Source organism: Petromyzon marinus, chromosome 6 (assembly GCF_048934315.1).
Source record: "Petromyzon marinus isolate PM22_M1 ecotype Great Lakes invasive population chromosome 6, UKy_Petmar_22M1.pri1.0, whole genome shotgun sequence".
NCBI classification, from domain to species: Eukaryota; Metazoa; Chordata; class Hyperoartia; order Petromyzontiformes; family Petromyzontidae; genus Petromyzon; species Petromyzon marinus.
Window position 1 is genome coordinate 9,522,481 of NC_133672.1, and position 23,279 is coordinate 9,545,759.

The 23,279-nt window shown below is 43.1% G+C and overlaps 1 protein-coding gene across 1 annotated transcript in view; it reads left to right on the plus strand.

The window, feature by feature from the left end:
* Nucleotides 1-23,279, plus strand: part of LOC116939545 (choline/ethanolamine transporter flvcr2a-like) — a 36,829-nt gene that overhangs the window by 5,493 nt on the left and 8,057 nt on the right. Inside the window, exons 2-4 of the mRNA XM_032948069.2 lie at nt 8,789-8,930; nt 13,097-13,240; nt 21,317-21,384. Coding sequence (XP_032803960.2) covers nt 8,789-8,930; nt 13,097-13,240; nt 21,317-21,384 — 354 coding nt within the window. The remainder of the gene's footprint in view (nt 1-8,788; nt 8,931-13,096; nt 13,241-21,316; nt 21,385-23,279) is intronic.

A 23,279-nucleotide genomic window follows, 5' to 3' on the forward strand; every position in this document is an offset into this window, starting at 1 on the left:
CATACACCCAGCCATCAGATTTACCATGGAAGTCGAAATAGATGGCAAGATACCTTTTTTTGGATGTCCTAATTAAAAAGAGACCTGATGGTTCAATGAGCCACTCTGTCTACAGGAAAGCTACCCATACGGATGCTTATCTGAAACCGGATTCCCACCACCATCCATCACAGAAGAATTCTCTCATCAAGACTCTGTATCATAGAGCCCAATGCATATCCGACCAGGAACACATAAGCAGTGAACTCAAGCACGTACACCAAGCTCTTAGGGCTAATGGTTACTCCGACTATACAATCCGCAAAGCTATCACTCAAACCATGAAGAAGAACCCTCTTGAGGAGCCTTTCAAAACCATCACTTTACCCTACATTGCTGGGATCACAAAAAAGATCTCCAAAATCTTGAATAAACACAAGATCCAGGTCCGTTTCAACACATTACATAAAATCCGTGATCTGGTTCCGTCTGTAAAAGATGTGATTCCGGACATACAATACCCTGGTGTCTACAAACTAAGTTGCCTCTGTGGTAGTAGTTACATTGGAGAAACCAAACGCCATATCTCGGACCGCATTCGTGAACATAAAGCAGACCTTAAACACGGTAGGACCAACACCTCGGCCGTAGCAGATCATTGTTCTAATTCAGTAGGCTCACATGCCATTGACTTTTCCAAGACGGAGGTTCTTTGTAAGCCATCTGGCTTCCATGAGAGATTCGTTCATGAGGCTATCCACATATACAAACACAGAGACAATTTCAACCGAGAAGATGGATTCTATCTTAGCAATCATTGGAAAGATTTGATAAATCATTTCAGTTCTTGATTGATTGTTCACGCTTACAGTGCCTTTCAGACAGCATACATAAAAACAAATTTCGTCTCCCCCCTCCTCTTTTCAAAAAAATAGATGGACTAGTCCTGGCAAACTGCCATCGTTGCGCGTGACGCAAACGTTATTTTTATATATATAAATAAATATGCCGTTTTCAAAATAAATTTATGCAAACCGACACACCTGATGATGACCGTTTGAGTTATGGTCGAAACGTCGTGAGAATTTTTTATTGTTTTATATATATTTTGTTATTTTGTTGTTTCTCTTCAACGTGACTTTACCGAAAAAACTAAGAATATGAATTACTGCAGTCACGAAAGCTTTAAATCAAAATTTGACTGAAACATGTCAACATTGCTGGTGTTGGAGACATTGCTGGTGTTGGAGACATCAGCACATTAAGTTCGCCAAACTTTGGATGTGACATAATAGAACATCCGTTAAAAAAAATGATTTCCCAAGGGATGTAGTGCACCCACCTACTGGCATTTAAGACGTTTAACCGCGTACGCATTCCAATGCTGCTATGGTGAATGGTTAACACGCCGGGATCATTATCGAGACGTCGCCTATTCAATATCCCTAAGAGGCGGTTGAAACAAAGGGCCACATGTGTTTAATATGCTCCCATCCACTGAGTGTAAATGGGTCCCATGTGGTGGGGTAAAGTATAGGTACTCTCACCGCTTCCAAGGTACCTGACCAGGAGGCCAAAATATCATTTTAGTGGAGGGGGTTTCTCGAGCTTCCTTCAGTGGAGGCCCTTTCACCAACAATGGCATGATCAAATAACTACAGGGCTGCGCCTTTACCTGTACAAGCATTCGGGTTGATGCACTAGTGAACGGGAAATGTTTTGATTAATGGTGTGACAACAGGATTTTAAGTTATGGTTCAAAAGTCACTTGTAGTAGGCTGGAACGCATTCCTTTTCTACAGTGAGGGGAAAAAAGTATTTGATCCCCTGCTCATTTTGTACGTTTGCCCACTGACAAAGAAATGATCAGTCTATTATTTTAATGGTAGGTTTATTTGAACAGTGAGAGACAGAATAACAGTAACAAAATCCAGAAAAACGTATGCCAAAAATGTTATAAATTGTTTGCATTTTAATGAGGGAAATAAGTATTTGACCCCTCTGCAAAACATGACTTAGTACTTGGTGGCAAAACCCTTGTTGGCAATCACAGAGGTCAGACGTTTCTTGTAGTTGGCCACCAGGTTTGCACACATCTCAGGAGGGATTTGTCCCACTCCTCTTTGCAGATCTTCTCCAAGTCATTAAGGTTTCGAGGCTGACGTTTGGCAACTCGAACCTTCAGCTCCCTCCACAGATTTTCTATGGGATTAAGGTCTGGAGACTGGCTAGGCCACTCCAGGACCGTAATGTGCTTCTTCTTGAGCCACTCCTTTGTTGCCTTGGTCGTGTGTTTTGGGTCATTGTCATGCTGGAATACCCATCCATGACCCATTTTCAATGCCCTGGCTGAGGGAAGGAGGTTCTCACCCAAGATTTGATGGTACATGGTCCCGTCCATCGTCCCTTTGATGTGGTGAAGTTGTCCTGTCCCCTTAGCAGAAAAACACCCCCAAAGCATAATGTTTCCATCTCCATGTTTGACGGTGGGGATAGTGTTCTTGGGGTCATAGGCAACATTCCTCCTCCTCCAAACACGGCGAGTTGAGTTGATGCCAAAGAGCTCCATTTTTGGTCTCATCTGACCACAACACTTTCACCCAGTTGTCCTCTGAATCATTCAGATGTCCATTGGCAAAACTTCAGACGGGCATGTATATGTGCTTTCTTGAGCAGGGGGACCTTGCAGGCGCTGCAGGATTTCAGTCCTTCACGGTGTAGTGTGTTACCAATTGTTTTCTTGGTGACTCTGGTCCCAGCTGCCTTGAGATCATTGACAAGATCCTCCCGTGTAGTTCTGGGCTGATTCCTCACCGTTCTCATGATCATTGCAACTCCACGAGGTGAGATCTTGCATGGAGCCCCAGACCGAGGGAGATTGACAGTTCTTTTGTGTTTCTTCCATTTGCGAATAATCGCACCAACTGCCGTCACCTTCTCACCAAGCTGCTTGGCAATGGTATTGTAGCCCATTCCAGCCTTGTGTAGGTCTACAATCTTGCCCCTGACATCCTTGGAGAGCTCTTTGGTCTTGGCCATGGTGGAGAGTTTGGAATCTGATTGATTGATTGCTTCTGTGGACAGGTGTCTTTTATACAGGTAACAAGCTCAGATTAGGAGCACTCCCTTTAAGAGTGTGCTCCTATTCTCAGCTCGTTACCTGTATAAAAGACACCTGGGAGCCAGAACGCTTTCTGATTGAGAGGGGGTCAAATACTTATTTCCCTCATTAAAATGCAAATCAATTTATAACATTTTTGACATGCGTTTTTCTGGATTTTTTTGTTATTCTGTCTCTCACTGTTCAAATAAACCTACCATTAAAATTATAGACTGATCATTTCGTTTTCAGTGAGCAAACGTACAAAATCAGCAGGGGATCAAATACTTTTTTCCCTCACTGTATTTTTTAAGTATGTGACCGACTCATTGTCTTTGCCCAACCTGGATAATAGTTTAACGACACATTAAAATGTACGGATCTAACCCAAAAAAAACCTCTTACGCATAATATTGGTCGTGAAAGCCTATGTATTAAACTGGATAATAGTGTTCAGATTAAGTTAACTTTACTTCGCTTTGTTTAACTACCTCCGTAACTATGAGTCGTTGTTCACCTTTGACATTAAAACCTGCAACTAAGAAAACAACACTCTCCCAAAATAAACATGCAACTTTTAAACAGCAGGAACATCTTGTTTTTACGAGCAGGTAATATAGTTGAAATCTTTTGCCATTATCCCAACATTGGTTTCACGGCTTTGTTCAATGTCACGTGCAATGTGTGTTGTGGCCTTTTATTTAGTACAGATTGTCGTATGATTTGTATCTAAATCATGGGTATAGCAAACGATTCATAAATTGATATTTGGCCTGGGTCACAATGGATTACGTGGTCTAGCCCAATGATTTAAAAAATGCGGTCATCCCAGCATGCAGCAGTGAATCGAAGACCCAACTGTAGACCGGTTTTATCCATATAACTCAAACCCAATCAACATAAGACGTCCTTTTAATAGCCTTTTATCTATCCCCAGAACAGGTGACAGAGTGTGCCGTTTCAGCACCCTATGTTCTGGAACAACCTTGTTTTCTCCAGTTTAACACCTAGTAGGCTTTCGCGACCAATATCATCCATAATATAGGTTTGTGGGTTCGAGCGTGTAAATATAAATGTGTCTTTAAACTCGCCACCACCCGACAGCCAAATTAGTAAGGTTCGTCACGTAAACAGAACATGCCAATTCATTACTAGTACAGCACACCGGTGTGTTGGAGAGAAAATCCACAACATTAACAATCTGTTTACGACGCTTTGCCAGTAATTAAAACTAGTTTAATCAGGCGACAGCCAGATTTGTGGAGAAATCCTCCTATTTCGTTCCTTGTTTTCTCTGTTAATATCGCTAAACTTCCTTTAAACAATATGCTGAAGTAGGAGTTTAGTGCTGGATACAACTGCATTTACAAATGGAATTTTTTACTTCCATCCTTACCCATGTATTAATAGTTAAATTTTAATCTCCAATTTTTTTGAGGGACTGCGTGTTGTCTTGGTGTGGTCTGGGACTGTTTTTGCTGTTGTTTTGCTGCCTTGCCCGAGCTTGGCAATTTGTGTATTTATGCAATTTTAACTAATATATTTAATCTATTTTACGTTATTTGCTTACCTCTCCTATACTTTGAACTCCGATGGTGTTTTTGTATTGTTTGTTGTTGTGACATTCTAACGAGCCTCTACTGGACATGTGAGAAATAGATCTTCATAGCTCATCGGATTCCTCCAGGATAAATAAAGATTCTGATTTTGACTCTGTACTGTCATCTATGTTCACTGCTACCGTATGCCTCTTGGAGCCGCATATATTGACACTAACTGGACCCCATTCACACTTGCCTAAGAGAACAATACATTAAAATCTGTATATGACAAGAAACTGCACAGAAATGTTGCGTTTGTGGTTGAAATGACAAAATAGCCACACTCGTTCAGTTCTTCTCACCTGGTAGTTGCTCACATTTGCGTGTCATTACATCTATAATAGTTTCTGTTGTGATGAGTTTTCTTATCGTTTACGGATTGGGATTGTGCCTCATTTTCCAAGCTACACAGCCACAATTGTTCACTGTAATTAATGAAATACTGTAAAATGAGAAATTCCAGCCATTCTCAATCCATCAGTGAATGATGGCCTTCCCATACCATGTGGGCCATGGGGGTCTTTTTTTGTTAGCGTACTTCACCATGCTGGTAGGTGCGGATTGGTGTAGGAGGGACGAGGGCAGGATTGGGTCAGATATCACTGGTCACTGAGTTTGGCCCTGGCCGGGATTCAGACCCGCTGGGTTCGTATTGCAGGATACCAACCATTGTTCCACCAAAGCACACTCATTGTTGCATAGTTTGGCATTGCCTTTTGGTACAATCCAGTATATACGTACATAAACTTGTTACGACTGCATTATAAAAGCATTTAACTTCACGTTTCTCACAACTCTGTCAATGAATAGCCCTTGAGAGTGTTAAGAGAACTCATAGATTCTTAAGCGAAGCGAGAGAGAAAATACGTGGCATCTGATGGAATTTTTATGTTGCATAATTGTTAATGAACTTATAAATTAATCCACTGTTGTGAATATTTCCAGTGACCATTGCATTCACTGAGCTTTCAGCAAATGACCCTCATAATCAGATCCGATTATAAGTTGGACTTACAAAGCCGACTGCTTTAACAAATGTGATCATGAGTTTCTCTGCTAACATGATTTGTGACTTAAAGCTCACATGGCACAGACTGTGTTGTCAATTTAAGTTCTTGTTGCCAGGACACACTAGATTTGATTAAATAGTGAAGTGGTCGGGCTGTTTGTTGTGCAGAAGTGCCATTGGCACATTAGATAAGATTAAACAGAGCTCACTAGTTTACGGAACGTGTGTTTGCTTTGCAACATTTCACTGCTTTCCAAGTAAAGGAGGTCGTACTTGGTGTGCGTTTTTCATCGTTGTGCTGTACCGCTCTGGTTGTTTTTCAGGTTGTACCGCGTGTTGTTTCGCAGTCCGTTCCTAAAAAAGCTCCCAGCGTGTGCAGCATAACGTCGGACACCATGCCTAACAACACATGGCATAACCCGAAAACACGTCGGAGGGTGAAAGAGATTGTTTAAAGTGCAGCATCTAAAGGGAGCTGCTTGCACTGCGGTACTCGCAGACCACTCCGCTCTCAGTTGAATTTCGGTCAGGTGTTGACTCGGCCCATAATTCCTCCAGGGTGGATAGAAGTGATATTTTCTGTTGAAAAACACCTTTTGGGTCAACCGGCCTGCTTAGCTTCTGCCGTCTCATTGTAAGTTCCACCTTGCAACCTTCGGTTGGTCTCAAGTGGCCTGCTCCTCCTTGTCAAGCTCTGAGTCTCTCAAACCAGACTAGACAAACGTCGCTTCTTTTTCACAGCTCTGGTTGTTAGGAATTCGGTCCCTCCATAGTCTAATGCCCATCGACTCTCATAGAGACCCTGTCACAGCTCAAGTTGCTAGAATGTACTCCCTCCTCCACTTGCACTGTACCACCCATCAGCATAATCACTTCTATAAGAATCTTAAGAATGTTATTTCATTTATTCTCTCACGCCTCTGAATGTCCTTGTTTCGATCAATCTGTACATGTGTGACACATTTTTTTCATTAATTATTGGGAGGAAAGGGGGAGCAGTAGCACAGTGGTTAGCGCACTGCTATTAACCAGGCGACCTGAGTTTGATTGCTGGCTGTGGCTAACATCAGTGTTAAGCTGTATTCGAAACAGGCCTGGGCACCCCCTTCACCAGCCTGCACTGGCTAGTGTTGTCAAATATGGTCAAATAATCCCCTTGCCTGACATAGCATGGAGTGGATTTTATCCAATCGTAAAATTGACAAAGGGCTGTACGTATGTTTTGCGAGAAGTGTTTAGTGTTTATTCCACGCACAGACAATAGGAATAGGGAATTTCCACCGTTGGCTCAGAGCGCCCGATGCAGATGAACGTGACGTCTTGTTCCATTGAGCAGAGACACTTTGACCTCTTGTTTTTCTGTGTGAACGCACAAACTTTAATGTTTAAGCTACTTGACCCTTTAGGATTTTCAGGTTCAGTGAGTTGAACATGTGAAAGTAAATGTATAGCGTCTCAACTAACTGTGTTCGAAAGTCATCTATCATGTTAATGAATGAATAAGTGACAAACCCATGTCTTTTCAGAAAAATGTTACATTTCGGGTCCATCAGCCGATTGGCTCATGGACCGATGTTTAACGGCAGAATTTGTTTCAGCAGGCAAACTGGATTAGTTTTGACCTTCTGGGTCTCTTAAGTGCAGTCATTTAATAAAGATCATCCTCGCAGTGGCTTTTGGCTAACCATCGAACAAACACGGTCATTACATGGCACGCTTTCGGGTGCGCCTCTCTGGCCATCTGGAACGCTCTTCCGATATTAGGAAGCCACTGGAGCTATCCACTTTGAAATCTAGATTGAAAACTAATTTCTTTACAACTGGTGTTTGTGTTTAGTTTGTTAGCCTTCCCCCACACCTGATTAGCTTAGTTGGCTATGTACGGTGCAAAATAAGTTCAACATACACACAAAGATGTTACTTTGCATTTAATATAGGCAAACCAATGCAATGTTACTATTGACGGAAACCGCAGTTGATATCCAATAAATTCAGTGGGTTCATTCAAATAAGCGCGTTGTCTTACACTGCCTAAAAACGTTTAACGGTGTTCTGCATGGGTTGATTCCAGTTTAGAGTCAACAGCACATGTTCCACAAGTGTCAGTGGCTATATTGTGTGAAATGGTCAGCAAGCGTGTGGTTTAGTGTCCATATTACTTCTAACTAAACTCCTTAAAAAAAGTTTTTTTTAAACAACGGTTTTATTAACAACTTCGTTTAATTCACGGTCGAGAAGTACGTCAATGATGCGGCGCCTGCTCCCACATCAACGCTTACTTGAAATAATTGATTGCTTCCGTAACTGGTTCACACGGAGCAGGGGATTCGAGAGTTTAGGAACCGCGGCGTTTTTTACCTACACAAATATATAAATAATAAGGCGTCCATACAAAATGTGAATTTCTTTAAAGTAGCGAATTAATTGTATAATTTGGTGCATTGTCACCGGATCTGAGTACGTGTGCAAACTTTGGAAGTGATTATACAACAGGAAGTAGACTAAATTTTCATTACAAGATTTGACCACGACAAACAGAGGAGTCGAGTTAAGTAAAACCGTTGAAGAAAAAGAGCTATAGCTCGGTGGACCTTACCTGGTAAAAGAAAACGTTGAGTTTAGTTTATTGGTGCTGTAATGTGGAAGTGGCTTTGTGTGGTGGGAATGATTCTGATATATATGTTAAGGTGTGGAATGTGATTTTAAGTGGTTTAATGTGTTCAGGTATTGCTTTGCTTTTAATACACATCGTTATCAACATTGTGTGTGAGGAGTGGCAGAACAGTGCATAGCACATTAAGCTATTATCTGAAGCCCAGCTAAAATTACTCATCTTCATGCACAATATCAGTTTAAATTAGCATCGGAACATGTTCCATAACTTCTCCCCAGATGACAGTCCGAAGAGCCAGTGCTTCGTCTCCCAACGGGTCAGCATCACCGCTGGGAGGGCGTGCGCAGCCGGGCGCTGTTGCCACGCTGCGTCACTTCACCTGTCGTTGCCCGCCTCATTTAATAACAGAACCTTCGGCAAATGTTCTAACGCGAAGGTGACGAGGGATTGTCGTTGTCTTGGCGTGGTTGCGTGTGCGGTGGTAGGTGGGGATCGCACTGGGATTTCTTCTACCGCCCCTGATTGTTCCTTACTCGGAGGAGGTCTCCGAGCTCGGCTACAACATCAGCTGCATGTTCTACGGAGCGGCGGCCGTTTCCACCGCGGTGTTCCTGCTCGTCACCCTACGTGAGGACTGGCGGCGTCCACCCACCAACCCCACCTCCCACCCCACTGGCCGTTCACACACACACTTTGCTGCAGTCATCTTTGTTAACTTGCCCTCGGTGCTGTTTGTTGCTGGCTGCTCGGTGTTGTGCATCACTGAGCACTGTGTTCGGCAAATTGTAAATAGCAAACAACAAAAACGTCGCCCCCCCCCCCACCCCCATGGTTGATCTGAATCGGGCATGTATTTTTAACAAATACATTTTGTGAAAGCCACTACAAATAATTTAAAGAATGAAAGTTAAAAGAGGCTTTGAACATTACTGTATTTTAAGAAAGGCCATCTCCATGGGCCAATTCACCCAATGCTTATCACAGACAGACATTCATGTGTTAACATCAGACAGTTATGAACAAATCTTAATGTGAGCAATTTTAAAACGTTCCTTTATAACAATTTTTGCATTCTCAATTGTGAGTTTTCAGATGTGCGTTTCAAACGGAGTTGAACCAAATGTACCATATTCCAAAATGCAGGGTATTGCATAAAATGTATAATATTGACAGTTTATGCTGACAATGACACATGTATCAAGTGACATTTTCAGCAAGGGGCTGCTGTGAGTGGTTAAACATTTTATTTTAATGAACATTTTGACATGGTGGCGGAAGGGCGCCGCGATGACGAGATGTTAACTTCCGCTCCTGGTATATAGGAGGTTGTAGGTCTGATCTCTATTCTGCCACCTGTATATTTGGAGTTTAAATGTTCTCCCCATGGCCGCATTGATTTTTCTCTGGGTCCTCCGGTTTTATCCCTCCACATTTAGAAACATGCGATTAGAGTATTTCACTGCTATAAATGTCCACTTGATAAGCCACTTCGTTGAGCTATGATTTGTGACCAGTTCACTAATGAAAAAAAAAACTGCATAGCTCAGTAGGCCTTACATGGTAAAATAAGAAAGCAAAAAATACTCGTGTGGATGGAAAAATTAAAAGCCCAAATTTGCGAGCAGAGAATACCCACACTTCCTACATCATAGGCCAGTAACCTACTTACTGCACTTCCTCTTACAAACATCTTGCTGCACAGCAGGTAAATCATAGTTGCCCATACCTAAATCACACGTTATGTCTCTTCACCTGCTCTTACTGTGACGACTACGATCAACACTAAATTCCAGCTGCCGTGTTTCATACAATTTCATCATTAACTTCTATAAGTTCATCTTGATATACCCACAGCGTCCTTTGCCTCCAGGTTTGGTAGATGAAACACGATGGATGTCATCCATAGTGTTCTTTGTTCAACGTGAAACATTTACATCCATTTGTCGAATCACTGCTGGATGGAGGCTTCTCCACCTTGTAGGCCATGAGAGCTGTTTGACCATACTCCACCACATTGGTCAGTGTGGATTGGTGAAGGGGTCATTGAGAGGGTGGGGCAGGCTCAGAACCATACCAGATATCACCGATCACTCAGGTTATATTATCTGTGACTGGGAACTGAAATCTTGTTCAGGGCGCACTTGCTAATGATTGTGTCACCGCTCCACTGTCCTTGAATAATAACCCAAAATACATTTAGCGAGGTTGGTATGATTTTGATTGAAAGCTTTCGTGACTGCAGGGATTCATATTCTTGGTTCTTTCGGTAAAGTCACGTAGAAGAGAAACAATACAATAATAAAAATATAAAACAATAAAATTATCACGACGTTTCGACTGCAACACAAGCATCATGATCAGGTGTGAAAACCACAGCAAGAAAATTTTGAAAAAAGTTGCGTTTTTTTTTTACGTTAGCACCACGGAGAGCGATTTGGCAGTTATTCAGATGGACGAGTCCATCTATGTTCGGAAAAGAGGAGGGGGAAGACGAAAATAATGGATGCGGTCGACATATTTTTACAATTTGATTGATGTTAATCAATACCTTATTGTGCATTTGGTACCATATGCCAGATGTTTTATTTCATGTTGAATACCTTTTCCAAGCAACTCTGATATCTGTACCATGCACGTATAAACATGTTGATGGGGGGGGGAGTGGTAACAGTGCTTACCGCGCTGCCTGATGAACCTATCGAGCTGAGCTTGATTCCCAGTCATGGCTTACATCAGTGGCAAGTGAAATCTCAATCGGTATTGCCACGTTCTTCGCCTCTGCCTCCCCTTCGCCAACCGGTGGGGACTAACACGGTGAAGTATGGTCAAACAGCAACCATGACTGACACGGCATGGGGAGCTCTACAGCCAGCAGCAGTTTGAAAAAAGGCTGTAAGTTAGTTTTATTATTGACCGTACGAGTTAAACTGGAACATCTGGAAAATCTAAACTAGTTGATTTAACTGCAATGAACTTGTTTTTCCCAACCCATCACTGCTTGCATTTCATGTATTTTTTTTATTCAAGGCTTCATGACTCATTTAATCGACCTTCCAATACATTTTCCGTTCACGTGTTCATCAGTTGTAAAACGGTCATTACCTTGGTTAACTTTAAATATGACATACAATTATGTTAACAAGCTGCATGTGAAAAATGTGTATATTGTGAGTCATGTGACTGGAGATGAAATAATTAGTATAAACAAAGCCGGCTGCTACACAGGAGGTTGAGTTTTTTTTTTAGGCTATTGAGTGGCGTGACGCTGCCCAACAAACTAGCTTACCCTGTTAGACCGATCCTGCTTTATGTGGCTTCTTTGTCACAAAGCCAAGCAAGCACTATATTCTTGAGACCATTATAAAATGCGTACACGACTAACTCCAAACTCGTGCCCATTGTAGATGACATAAATCTGGTCGTGTACAAACTTAGTGGATTATAATATTATAATATAATATGTACCTCCAACTTTTGCTATAAAATCCAGGGGGAAAGCACAACACATAGTCCGGAGAAATCGCGAAAGTTTTAGTCCCGGAGAATACGGGAAAGTTTGAGTGGATTCCAAGACAATTGACAGCAAAAAATACTTATCTTGATTTGAAGCTTTCGTGACTGCAGGAATCCATACTCCTTGGTTCTTTTGGTAAAGTCACATAGGTCACGTCACGTAGGTGACTTTACCGAAAGAACCAAAAAATACTAAGTTGCAATTGTGATGGTCCGCGATTTAACATTGGAATATCGACAGCTTTTAGCAGCTGTGCAGCAGAGTGTGCGATATACACACAGGTGCTTTGCATGATGATGATTTTGAGTTCTGTACTTGGTCAAGCAACCAGTGAATACATATACAGGATGTTATTAATATCGCTTTTAAATTCGTTTTTATGAGAGGTGGATTACCGAGGAGATGGAGCGATGATATCAGCTTGTGTGCAGGTACTCGGTGGATTATTACATCGCAGGATTGTGAGAGATTGTCGCAGTGGATTTGAACTTTCCATTAGGGGATTGAACATGGCTGAATGATGATAGTTATATTTAGAGAACGATGTTGTGATTGGGCAATCGGCATGATGTCATAAGATGAAGAATCTATTCATAACACTCGCAGAGCAATGCACCCTTCGTATTAGAGAATGGACCACAGAAGCGGATATCACAAAACTACTTCTTGAGATGCATTCAAGTGACCTCTGGTCCACACATTAGAGGGTCGGACTGTTCCACCCTGCATATGAGATGAAATGTTTTATTTTGTCTGAATATTCTTTGGGTCTTTTGGTAAAGTCACGTTGATAGGTTCAAACCTATCAAAGTGACTTTGCCGAATGACCTAAAGAATATTAATTCCTGCAGTCACGAAAGCTTTAAGTCAAGATTTTGTATGAATGTCAAAACCAGTCTTTTTATTGCCATTGCTGGAATGTATCCATATTCAATGCAGAGTGATTCTTGCTTTGTCCAGTCATTGTTGTTCCAGACAGAGACCATCAACTCGCTACGCTCGAAAAACCCGGTTTATTCACAGGTGGCTGAAACCAGAATTCAAACCCATGGATCCTCAGTGATGCCAGCTCTTTCCACTCTGACCTCTGTGCCACCTGACTGCCTCTAATCGCATCTCATTTTAATGTCGCATTTGGCACGGCAGCAAACTCGCGGTGCGTGCATCGGTGAGTGCGTTGTATGTATGTATGTTGATATTCTTTCACACTGTACATAGCCAACCGTGCTCATCGGAGGTGCGTTGATGTGCGTGTGTGCGCGATGTGCTGTCTGCATAGTGTTCCGGGAAAAACCTTCTCTACCTCCGAGTCCAGCACAGGCACTGCTCTGGTACAACCCTCCCGAGCATGAGTACTCCTACTTGGGCTCCTTGAAGCGCCTCATGTACAATCGCGGCTTTGTGCTTCTCGCCATCACCTATGGTAAGCATCACGATCACGGCTTGGTTTCTGTAATTTGGCATGTGGAGCGAAACGTCAGACATCATGCCGAACAATGCGCAGCACAACATGAAAATAAGTCTGACAGCCATATAGCACAAGCTGCGAATGCAGTCGTTGGGTTTCCATGTCACTGATAGGCTGGAGGCAGTACGTGCTTAGTAGCCCAAGTCATCATCATCTTCAGCAGTGGTCAATCCACTGCTGGATGCAGGCCTCCCCAAGCCACCGAATCCTGTAGCGGCAGGGGGGTGGACGAGAGATGATTTGTTACCGTGGCAAATCCATCACAAACCACCACGGTGATGGCATCATTCAACACAATACACTGCACACTGTCTGCTAAGAATTACTGCCTGTTTTTTTGTAGTGTTTTTATTTTGTAACAAAAACGCTGGTAGGTACAATAGGACGGTGTGTTCAATAGGAGAGGGACATTCAAGGAGAGGTGAAATTATGGCCCGCTGCCCATAATGACTCTCTGTTTAACACGAATTTGGCCTAGTGGCTCAGAGGTTCGAGCGCTGAGCTGACAACGCTGAGACACCTGGGTACGAATCTAGGCAGACGTCCATGATATTAAAACCGGTTCACAAGTGTAGCGCATTGATGGTCTCAGACCGGTCACCAGTGTAGCTGCCTGCACACAAAAAAACACGCATCACATTAAGTTTGGTCTTGCACTTGATTTTTCTCCAATCAAGCGCTGAAAATGTTAAAGATATACAGTAGATCATCGATTATCCGGCAGCTTCAGGAGGAAGGGGGCACCGGATTTACAAAAATGCTGGATAATCACATAATTATTTTAAATAGCTTATATTCTGGCAAAATGTTATGTTGGTGTTGTGTATATGCTGTTTTTAGTGTTTAGAATGTGTTTATTAGATTAAATTGGCATAAATAAGCATACAAATAGACGAATACATATTCTACTTTAAAAAGTTGTTGTATTTACTGTTCCGTACTTACCACTAATATCGAAGACTCTGGATTGGGTGATATACGTCGTTCTATGCTCTTGTTCCAACACAGCCATGTGTTTGAGGATCGCCGGACTGGTTACAGCCTTTGGAGCAGTTTTGCCGGATCGGCCCGGGACAACCAGATAATGTTGGAAGCCGAATAATCGCGCGCTGCAGATAATCGATGATCAACTGTTTATAGATTTTATTGTCATGCAGCAATCTCGTAGTGAGTGGACCATGTGGAAAAGTACGCCGCCTACGATGCAAAGCGTGAAAGGGCCTACTTTAAAGACCGTTCAGAAGACCTTGTGAGACCATTGGTTCAGCTGGCCCATTCTCTGGCACATGTAGTTCACTGCTTGTGTGCGGTTTCCTGATGGCAAGATGCCAAAAGCACAGTTGGGATATAATGTAGGAAATGAAAAGACTACTTTTTTTGTCCGACATTGGCGTTGCTTATAAACCTGAATGGAGTTCTTGAGACGATGCATGCGTTTGGGAGAGCCAAGTTAATAAGGGTACCATAACGTCGGGGATTATGAGCATTAAGTTTCTGGGGCCCTATTCTTTTGTAATTTCTATAGCTATTAAATCCAGCAACTACTGAGCTGAAATAATCAGGCGCAGCAGGTAGGCGGCATTGAAGAACAAAGGGGCACTACAACAGTCACAGAAATATAATACGATGTGTATTTATACAGGGGGGGGGGATAAATGTGACTGCATCTCAAAGAGTGGCACATGTATATTGCATAGACAGTCATCAGCAAATCAAGCATTTTGCTTCCATGATTTTAATCAAAAGATCGTGAGACTAAAAGCTGTAGTAGTAATAATACACGTTTAAACATTCACATTTTTAGAACTTGCATGGGATGCTGGCGTGGTGCAATGATCAAATATGTAAATGTTGATAAAAATCCACAGTTCCCAGAGGCATACTTTGCAACGGTGAGATCGAGGTGAGGATACTTTGCAGTAGTGTCGCATTACAACGCTGCTGCTGTTGTCAGTCGGTCACATATTTAAAAAATACAGTGAGGGAAAAAAGTATGTGATCCCCTGCTGACTTTGTACGTTTGCCCACTGACAAAGAAATGATCAGTCTATAATTTTAATGGTAGGTTTATTTGAACAGTGAGAGACAGAATAACAACAACAAAATCCAGATAAACGCATGTCAAAATTGTTATAAATTGATTTGCATTTTAATGAGGGAAATAAGTATTTGACTCCCTCTCAATCAGAGATTTCTGGCTCCCAGGTGTCTTTTATACAGGTAACGAGCTGAGATTAGGAGCACACTCTTAAAGGGAGTGCTCCTAATCTCAGCTTGTTACCTGTATAAAGGGCACCTGTCCACAGAAGCAATCAATCAATCAGATTCCAAACTCTCCACCATGGCCAAGACCAAAGAGCCTCTCCACGGATGTCAGGGACAAGATTGTAGACCTACACAAGGCTGGAATGGGCTACAAGACTATTGCCAAGCAGCTTGGTGAGAAGGTGACAACAGTTGGTGCGATTATTCGCAAATGGAAGAAACACAAAATAACTGTCAATCTCCCTCGGCCTGGGGCTCCATGCAAGATCTCACCTCGTGGAGTTGCAATGATCATAAGAACGGTGAGGAATCAGCCCAGAACTACACGGGAGGATCTTGTCAATGATCTCAAGGCAGCTGGGACCATAGTCACCAAGAAAACAATTGGTAACACACTACGCCGTGAAGGACTGAAATCCTGCAGCGCCCGCAAGGTCCCCCTGCTCAAAAAAAGCACATGTACATGCCCGTCTGAAGTTTGCCAATGAACATCTGAATGATTCAGAGGACAACTGGGTGAAAGTGTTGTGGTCAGATGAGACCAAAATGGAGCTCTTTGGCATCAACTCAACTCGTCGTGTTTGGAGGAGGAGGAATGCTGCCTATGACCACAAGAATACCATCCCCATCGTCAAACATGGAGGTGGAAACATCATGCTTTGGGGGTGTTTTTCTGCTAAGGGGACAGGACAACTTCACCGCATCAAAGGGACGATGGACAGGGCCATGTACTATCAAATCTTGGGTGAGAACCTCCTTCCCTCAGCCAGGGCATTGAAAATGGGTCGTGGATGGGTATTCCGGCATGACAATGACCCAAAACACACGGCCAAGGCAACAAAGGAGTGGCTCAAGAAGAAGCACATTAAGGCCCTGGAGTGGCCTAGCCAGTCTCCAGACCTTAATCCCATAGAAAATCTGTGGAGGGAGCTGAAGGTTCAAGTTGCCAAACGTCTGCCTCGAAACCTTAATGACTTGGAGAAGATCTGCAAAGAGGAGTGGGACAAAATCCCTCCTGAGATGTGTGCAAACCTGGTGGCCAACTACAAGAAACGTCTGACCTCTGTGATTGCCACCAAGGGTTTTGCCCCCAAGTACTAAGTCATGTTTTGCAGAGGGGTCAAATACTTATTTCCCTTATTAAAATGCCAATCAGTTTATAACATTTTTGACATGCGTTTTTCTTAATTTTTTTTGTTCTCTCTCACCGTTCAAATAAACCTACCATTAAAATTATAGACTGATCATTTCTTTGTCATTGGGCAAACGTACAAAATCAGCAGGGGATCAAATTCTTTTTTCCCTCACTATTTATTTTGATGGTCATCTAAGATGCGAAGGCCACTGCAGGAAGCTCAGGAAACTCTGATGGATTTTTGTGTAACGCACAGAGGCTGGGTTTTTTTAAACACTTTTTTTGTGTGTTGTTGGAAACTTGTGGTGGTGTCCAAACTCGACTTGCAATCTGACAGTCGCCGTGGTTCGATCTCCCTGCATGGCAGTGGCGACAATGGTACAAGCTTCTTAAATCACTTCAGCAGTATAAATGGGTGCACCAAAGTTATTTTATCGGAAAATCGTGTGTGGTGGCATAAATTGTGCGTAATCTCTCAAGTTTTTGGGGGCCCCTTTTCCTGGAGTGCCGTGACCAAGCAAAATATTGTAGGGGCTGCCTTTTCACTAGTTCTACTTATGTAATTGGCTCATTATCATGTAGTGGGTGCAATTGTTGGCACTAACCGTGCGTTCATGTAAGAAGCACAGGAAGTTGTTGTGAAATTGTTTCCATCGAGGCTTATGTTGGCTTAGCGTGCCTGGAAACATTGTGAAAACCTGCTTAATAAAATCATGCAAGAGGATTCCAAAGTGCAAGTGTTCAAGTGTGCAGGTAGATTGTGTGGAGAGGAAGAGAGGTGCACGTGTGTCCTTCTAAGGCTCCAGGAGTGGAATGGCTTTAATTAAATGCGCACGCATTAACATGAAGTATAGGCCTGGGAATGCATTGCTGACCTCATGATGACTCGTAATGTTTCTTCGTGTTCATTATACACAACCTAGATAACTGTTCGGTCATTGCAAAACATTTAGAATTACAATTTTTTGACTTACATAAGTGGCTCAATGCAAGTGCATTAAGGAGAGGAGGCCTATAGAAATGTATGCATAGAAAATGACAAGACTGTAATTATGAACAGCCCTTTAAAGACCATTCAGAAGACCTTGTGAGACCATTGGTTCAGCTGGCCCATTCTCTGGCACACGTAGTTCACTGCTTGTGTGCGGTTTCCTGATGGCAAGATGCCAAAAGCACAGTTGGGATATAATGTAGGAAATGAAAAGACTACTTTTTTTGTCCGACATTGGCGTTGCTTATAAACCTGTATTTTGTTCTTGAGACGATGCATGCGTTTGCGAGAGCCAAGTTAATAAGGGTACCATAATGTCGGGGATTATGAGCATTAAGTTTCTGGGGGCCTATTCTTTTGTAATTTCTATAGCTATTAAATCCAGCAACTACTGAGCTGAAATAATCAGGCGCAGCAGGTAGGCGGCATTGAAGAACATAAGGGGCACTACAACAGTCACAGAAATATAATACAATGTGTATTTATACAGGGGGGGGGATAAATGTGACTGCATCTCAAAGAGTGGCACATGTTTATTGCATAGACAGTCATCAGCAAATCAAGCATTTTGCTTCCATGATTTTAATCAAAAGATCGTGAGACTAAAAGCTGTAGTAGTAATAATAATACACGTTTAAACATTCACATTTTTAGAACTTGCATGGGATGCTGGCATGGTGCAATGATCAAATATGTAAATGTTGAGAAAAATCCACAGTTCCCAGAGGCATACTTTGCAACGGTGAGATCGAGGTGAGGATACTTTGCAGTAGTGTCGCATTACAACGCTGCTGCTGTTGTCAGTCGGTCACATATTTAAAAAATACAGTGAGGGAAAAAAGTATGTGATCCCCTGCTGACTTTGTACGTTTGCCCACTGACAAAGAAATGATCAGTCTATAATTTTAATGGTAGGTTTATTTGAACAGTGAGAGACAGAATAACAATAACAAAATCCAGATAAACGCATGTCAAAAATGTTATAAATTGATTTGCATTTTAATGAGGGAAATAAGTATTTGACTCCCTCTCAATCAGAAAGATTTCTGGCTCCCAGGTGTCTTTTATACAGGTAACGAGCTGAGATTAGGAGCACACTCTTAAAGGGAGTGCTCCTAATCTCAGCTTGTTACCTGTATAAAAGGCACCTGTCCACAGAAGCAATCAATCAGTCAGATTCCAAACTCTCCACAATGGCCAATACCAAAGAGCCTCTCCAAGGATGTCAGGGACAAGATTGTAGACCTACACAAGGCTGGAATGGGCTACAAGACTATTGCCAAGCAGCTTGGTGAGAAGGTGACAACAGTTGGTGCGATTATTCGCAAATGGAAGAAACACAAAATAACTGTCAATCTCCCTCAGCCTGGGGCTCCATGCAAGATCTCACCTCGTGGAGTTGCAATGATCATGAGAACGGTGAGGAATCAGCCCTGAACTACACGGGAGGATCTTGTCAATGATCTCAAGGCAGCTGGGACCATAGTCACCAAGAAAACAATTGGTAACACACTACGCCGTGAAGGACTGAAATCCTGCAGCGCCCGCAAGGTCCCCCTGCTCAAAAAAGCACATGTACATGCCCGTCTGAAGTTTTGCCAATGAACATCTGAATGATTCAGAGGACAACTGGGTGAAAGTGTTGTGGTCATATAAGACCAAAATGGAGCTCTTTGGCATCAACTCAACTCGCCGTGTTTAGAGGAGGAGGAATGCTGCCTATGACCCCAAGAACACCATCCCCACCGTCAGACATGGAGGTGGAAACATGCTTTGGGGGTGTTTTTCTGCTAAGGGGACAGGACAACTTCACCGCATCAAAGGGACGATGGACAGGGTTATGTACCATCAAATCTTGGGTGAGAACCTCCTTCCCTCAGCCAGGGCATTGAAAATGGGTCATGGATGGGTATTCCAGCATGACAATGACCCAAAACACACGGCCAAGGCAACAAAGGAGTGGCTCAAGAAGAAGCACATTAAGGTCCTGGAGTGGCCTAGCCAGTCTTCAGACCTTAATCCCATAGGAAATCTGTGGAGGGAGCTGAAGGTTCGAGTTGCCAAACGTCAGCCTCGAAACGTCTGACCTCTGTGATTGCCACCAAGGGTTTTGCCACCAAGTACTAAGTCATGTTTTGCAGAGGGGTCAAATACTTTTTCCCTCATTAAAACTGCAAATCAATTTATAACATTTTTGACATGCATTTTATGGATTCTTTTGTTGTTATTCTGTCTCTCACTGTTCAAATAAACCTACCAATAAAATTATAGACTGATCATTTCTTTTTCTGTGGACAAACGTACAAAATCAGCAGGGGATCAAATACTTTTTTCCCTCACTATATATTTTGATGGTCATCTAAGATGTGAAGGACACTGCAGGAAGCTCAGGAATCTCTGATGGATTTTTGTGTAACGCACAGAGGCTGGGTTTTTTAAACACTTTTTTTGTGTGTTGTTGGAAACTTGTGATGGTGCCCAAACTCGATTTGCAATCGGACAGTCGCCGTTGTTCGATCTCCCTGCATGGCAGTGGCGACAATGGTACAAGCTTCTTAAATCCCTTCAGCAGTATAAATGGGTGCACCAAAGTTATTTTATAGGAAAATCGTGTGTGGTGGCATAAATTGTGCGTAATCTCTCAAGTTTCTGGGGGCCCCTTTTCCTACAGTGCCGTGACCAAGCAAAATAATGTAGGGGCTGCCTTTTCACTAGTTCTACTTATGTAATGTGCTCATTGTCATGTAGTGGGTGCAATTGTTGGCACTAACCGTGCGTTCATGTAAGAAGCGCAAGCAGTTGTGAAATTGTTTCCATCGAGGCTTATGTTGGCTTAGCGTGCCTGGAAACATTGTGAAAACCTGCTTAATAAAATCATGCAAGAGGATTCCAAAGTGCAAGTGTTCAAGTGTGCAGGTAGATTGTGTGGAGAGGAAGAGAGATGCACGTGTGTCCTTCTAAGGCTCCAGGAGTGGATTGGCTTTAATTAAATGCGCACGCATTAACATGAAGTATAGGCCTGGTGATGCATTGCTGACCTCATGATGACTCGTAATGTTTCTTCGTGTTCATTATACACAAACCTAGATAACTGTTCGGTCATTGCAAAACATTTAGAATTACAATTTTTTGACTTACATAAGTGGCTCAATGCAAGCGCATTAAGGAGAGGAGGCCTGTATAAATGTATGCATATAAAATGACAAGACTAATTATGAACAGCCCTTTTTCAGTCCACTGCTCAATGAACGTCTTCCTTGCCATGTCGGTCATGAGGGGGCGTTGTTTAACCATACTTCACCACGCTGGTCACTGTGGGGTTCGTGAAGAAGGGAACACCCACGTCGACCGTTGAAGAAATCTCACGCCACCGATGTTAACCATATATACAGTATACACCTACAAATACTGTATTATTTTTAAACGTTTCGCATGACCAGCAGTTTTTTTTGGTGTTCTCAGCTTAACTATAATCAGTGTAACGTGCAGTGCAAAATGCACTCTGCGTCCCCTGCCCGATGATCCCTCCAGCCCTAACCGCTCCCTGTTCATCGCGGACGCGAAACTAAAAACGATCCGAGTCTCACCGTGCGCCCCTCATCCCCCCCCCCCCGCCCTGCGCGCATCTTTGTCCACGCAGGGATCATCACCGGCGTCTTCTACGCCATCTCCACTCTCCTCAATCAGATGCTGATCGAGCACTACCCGGTGAGGCTCGCCGCCTACCGCTGGGCTCGCCCTCTAACGCCGCCCGTTTGTTGCTGCCCGTCGGCAATGGTCATCGGCCACGATCCGTAATTGCCTTTATTTGGGTCGGCTCGCACTGCGTGAAAATGTGCATGTCGTAAACCGCCCTCCACCCAACTGTTGGTCGTGAAAGCCCACGTGTTTTTAAACCGTAAGCCGTGTTCAAATCTACTGCTGGATGAAGGCCTCCCTGACCCATCCCACACCTCTCACGATCCTGCCATGTAATAACGAGCCTGCCAAGCTCCTGCACGTGAGCCCTGTTTCTTCGCTCCATCTCCTCGGTGTATTTTTACGTCCGACCAGATGTGTTCCGTTCCCCATTGACTGTCGTCCTCTTCTAGCCTTGATGTGTCCTGCGCAAGCCCCACTAATTTTCCTTCACAGTTTGAGTTCTTTCATTAACCTACCTTTGTTTTATGACTGCTGCTGTTTGTTCATCCACTACAATGCTGACTTTTTAGTATCATTCAATTTGTTCAGCTGCCATGTTTTGCATAAGCAGTCTTATCTGTGAATATTTCCCCTGTTTATATTTCCTCCCCCCCCAACTAGTTTTATGAGCATAACTCTCTAGGATAATGCCAAGGTGTGCTTGCGGATCAGCGAGTGGCGACCCGCGCTATGATCCCGTCAACCAATTCTACTTTGCAACTCTTTGTCAATCCACCGTCTGGATGTTGCCCACCCCCAACCCTGTGTCCGTAATGGGAATGGTTTGACCGTACTTCACCACACTGGTCAGGGCGGGTTGAAGTAGGTGGTGGGGGGTGGGTGAATGCCTAGGACCGGTTTGAATGTCACTTACCGCAGGTGTCAGCCGTGACCGAACTCGGGTCGGATTGTGGGGTTCGTAGCACAGAGCTCTAACCACTGCATCACCGCTCCCCTCCCAACAGTAATGCATTGTGATGCAGTCGCTTCAGTTTTGCAGAACTACTGTTGGGACAAGACACATATGTGCCCGTGCTGGGTATGATTATAATGACTTAGTACTAAGAGCTGATAGTTACAGGCTTAGTGCTGTGTGCAAGCGTATTATCAAGTAATATCAGTGGCGTGCTGTCTATTTTACACTTAGGACTTCAGTGCTCTCCTCCCACAATTAAATCGCCTTCGAATATCCTCACCATGACACTAGGGCTGTAGGCTGTTGTCATTCGACGTAACCACCCCACATTCACAGTGACGGTAACCTTCATCGAGTGGAATAAAAAAACACGAGGCTCAACACCTATGAGAGTTACGATACACTAATTGCAGAGACATGAATACGTGGTGACTGAAACCATCAAGGATGTACCACTGTTACACAGTATGACAGGATGCTGCATCACAAATAGACATCGCATAGCCCAAATCATTACCAAAGAAACAAGAACAAACTCGCAACAACCAGTCACATTTACTCGCACGACCACCAAGCGAGCAAAAATTCCGTAAAACACAAATAACACAATCAGGATTCAACAGGTTTCCCCACAGAAACAAAAAAATCTGAAGTGCTACATTTAAAAATCTAAACGTCACGAAAGAAAGTTTAAATAAATCTTAGATGATGCTACGTTACGTGCTAGCTAGTTTTACTACAGTTAGCTAACTGGCTCTCCGATCACGCCACACGAAAAATGCTGACGTAGGCGGCTAGGCCAGCTAGAAGGCTCCGGCGTGTCAAAGAATACGCCCAACATGGCAAACTCGAAATCTGATTGGTTAAAGAATATGACAATCAACAACATTGTCCACATTTGCTTCAACAGCAGAGGGGATTCACTCGACATCCTGAAGGCCTCATGGTAGATTTTTCATCGGAAGAGGCGGAGACAGCACAGGTGGAAAATCTGATTGGATTAAAG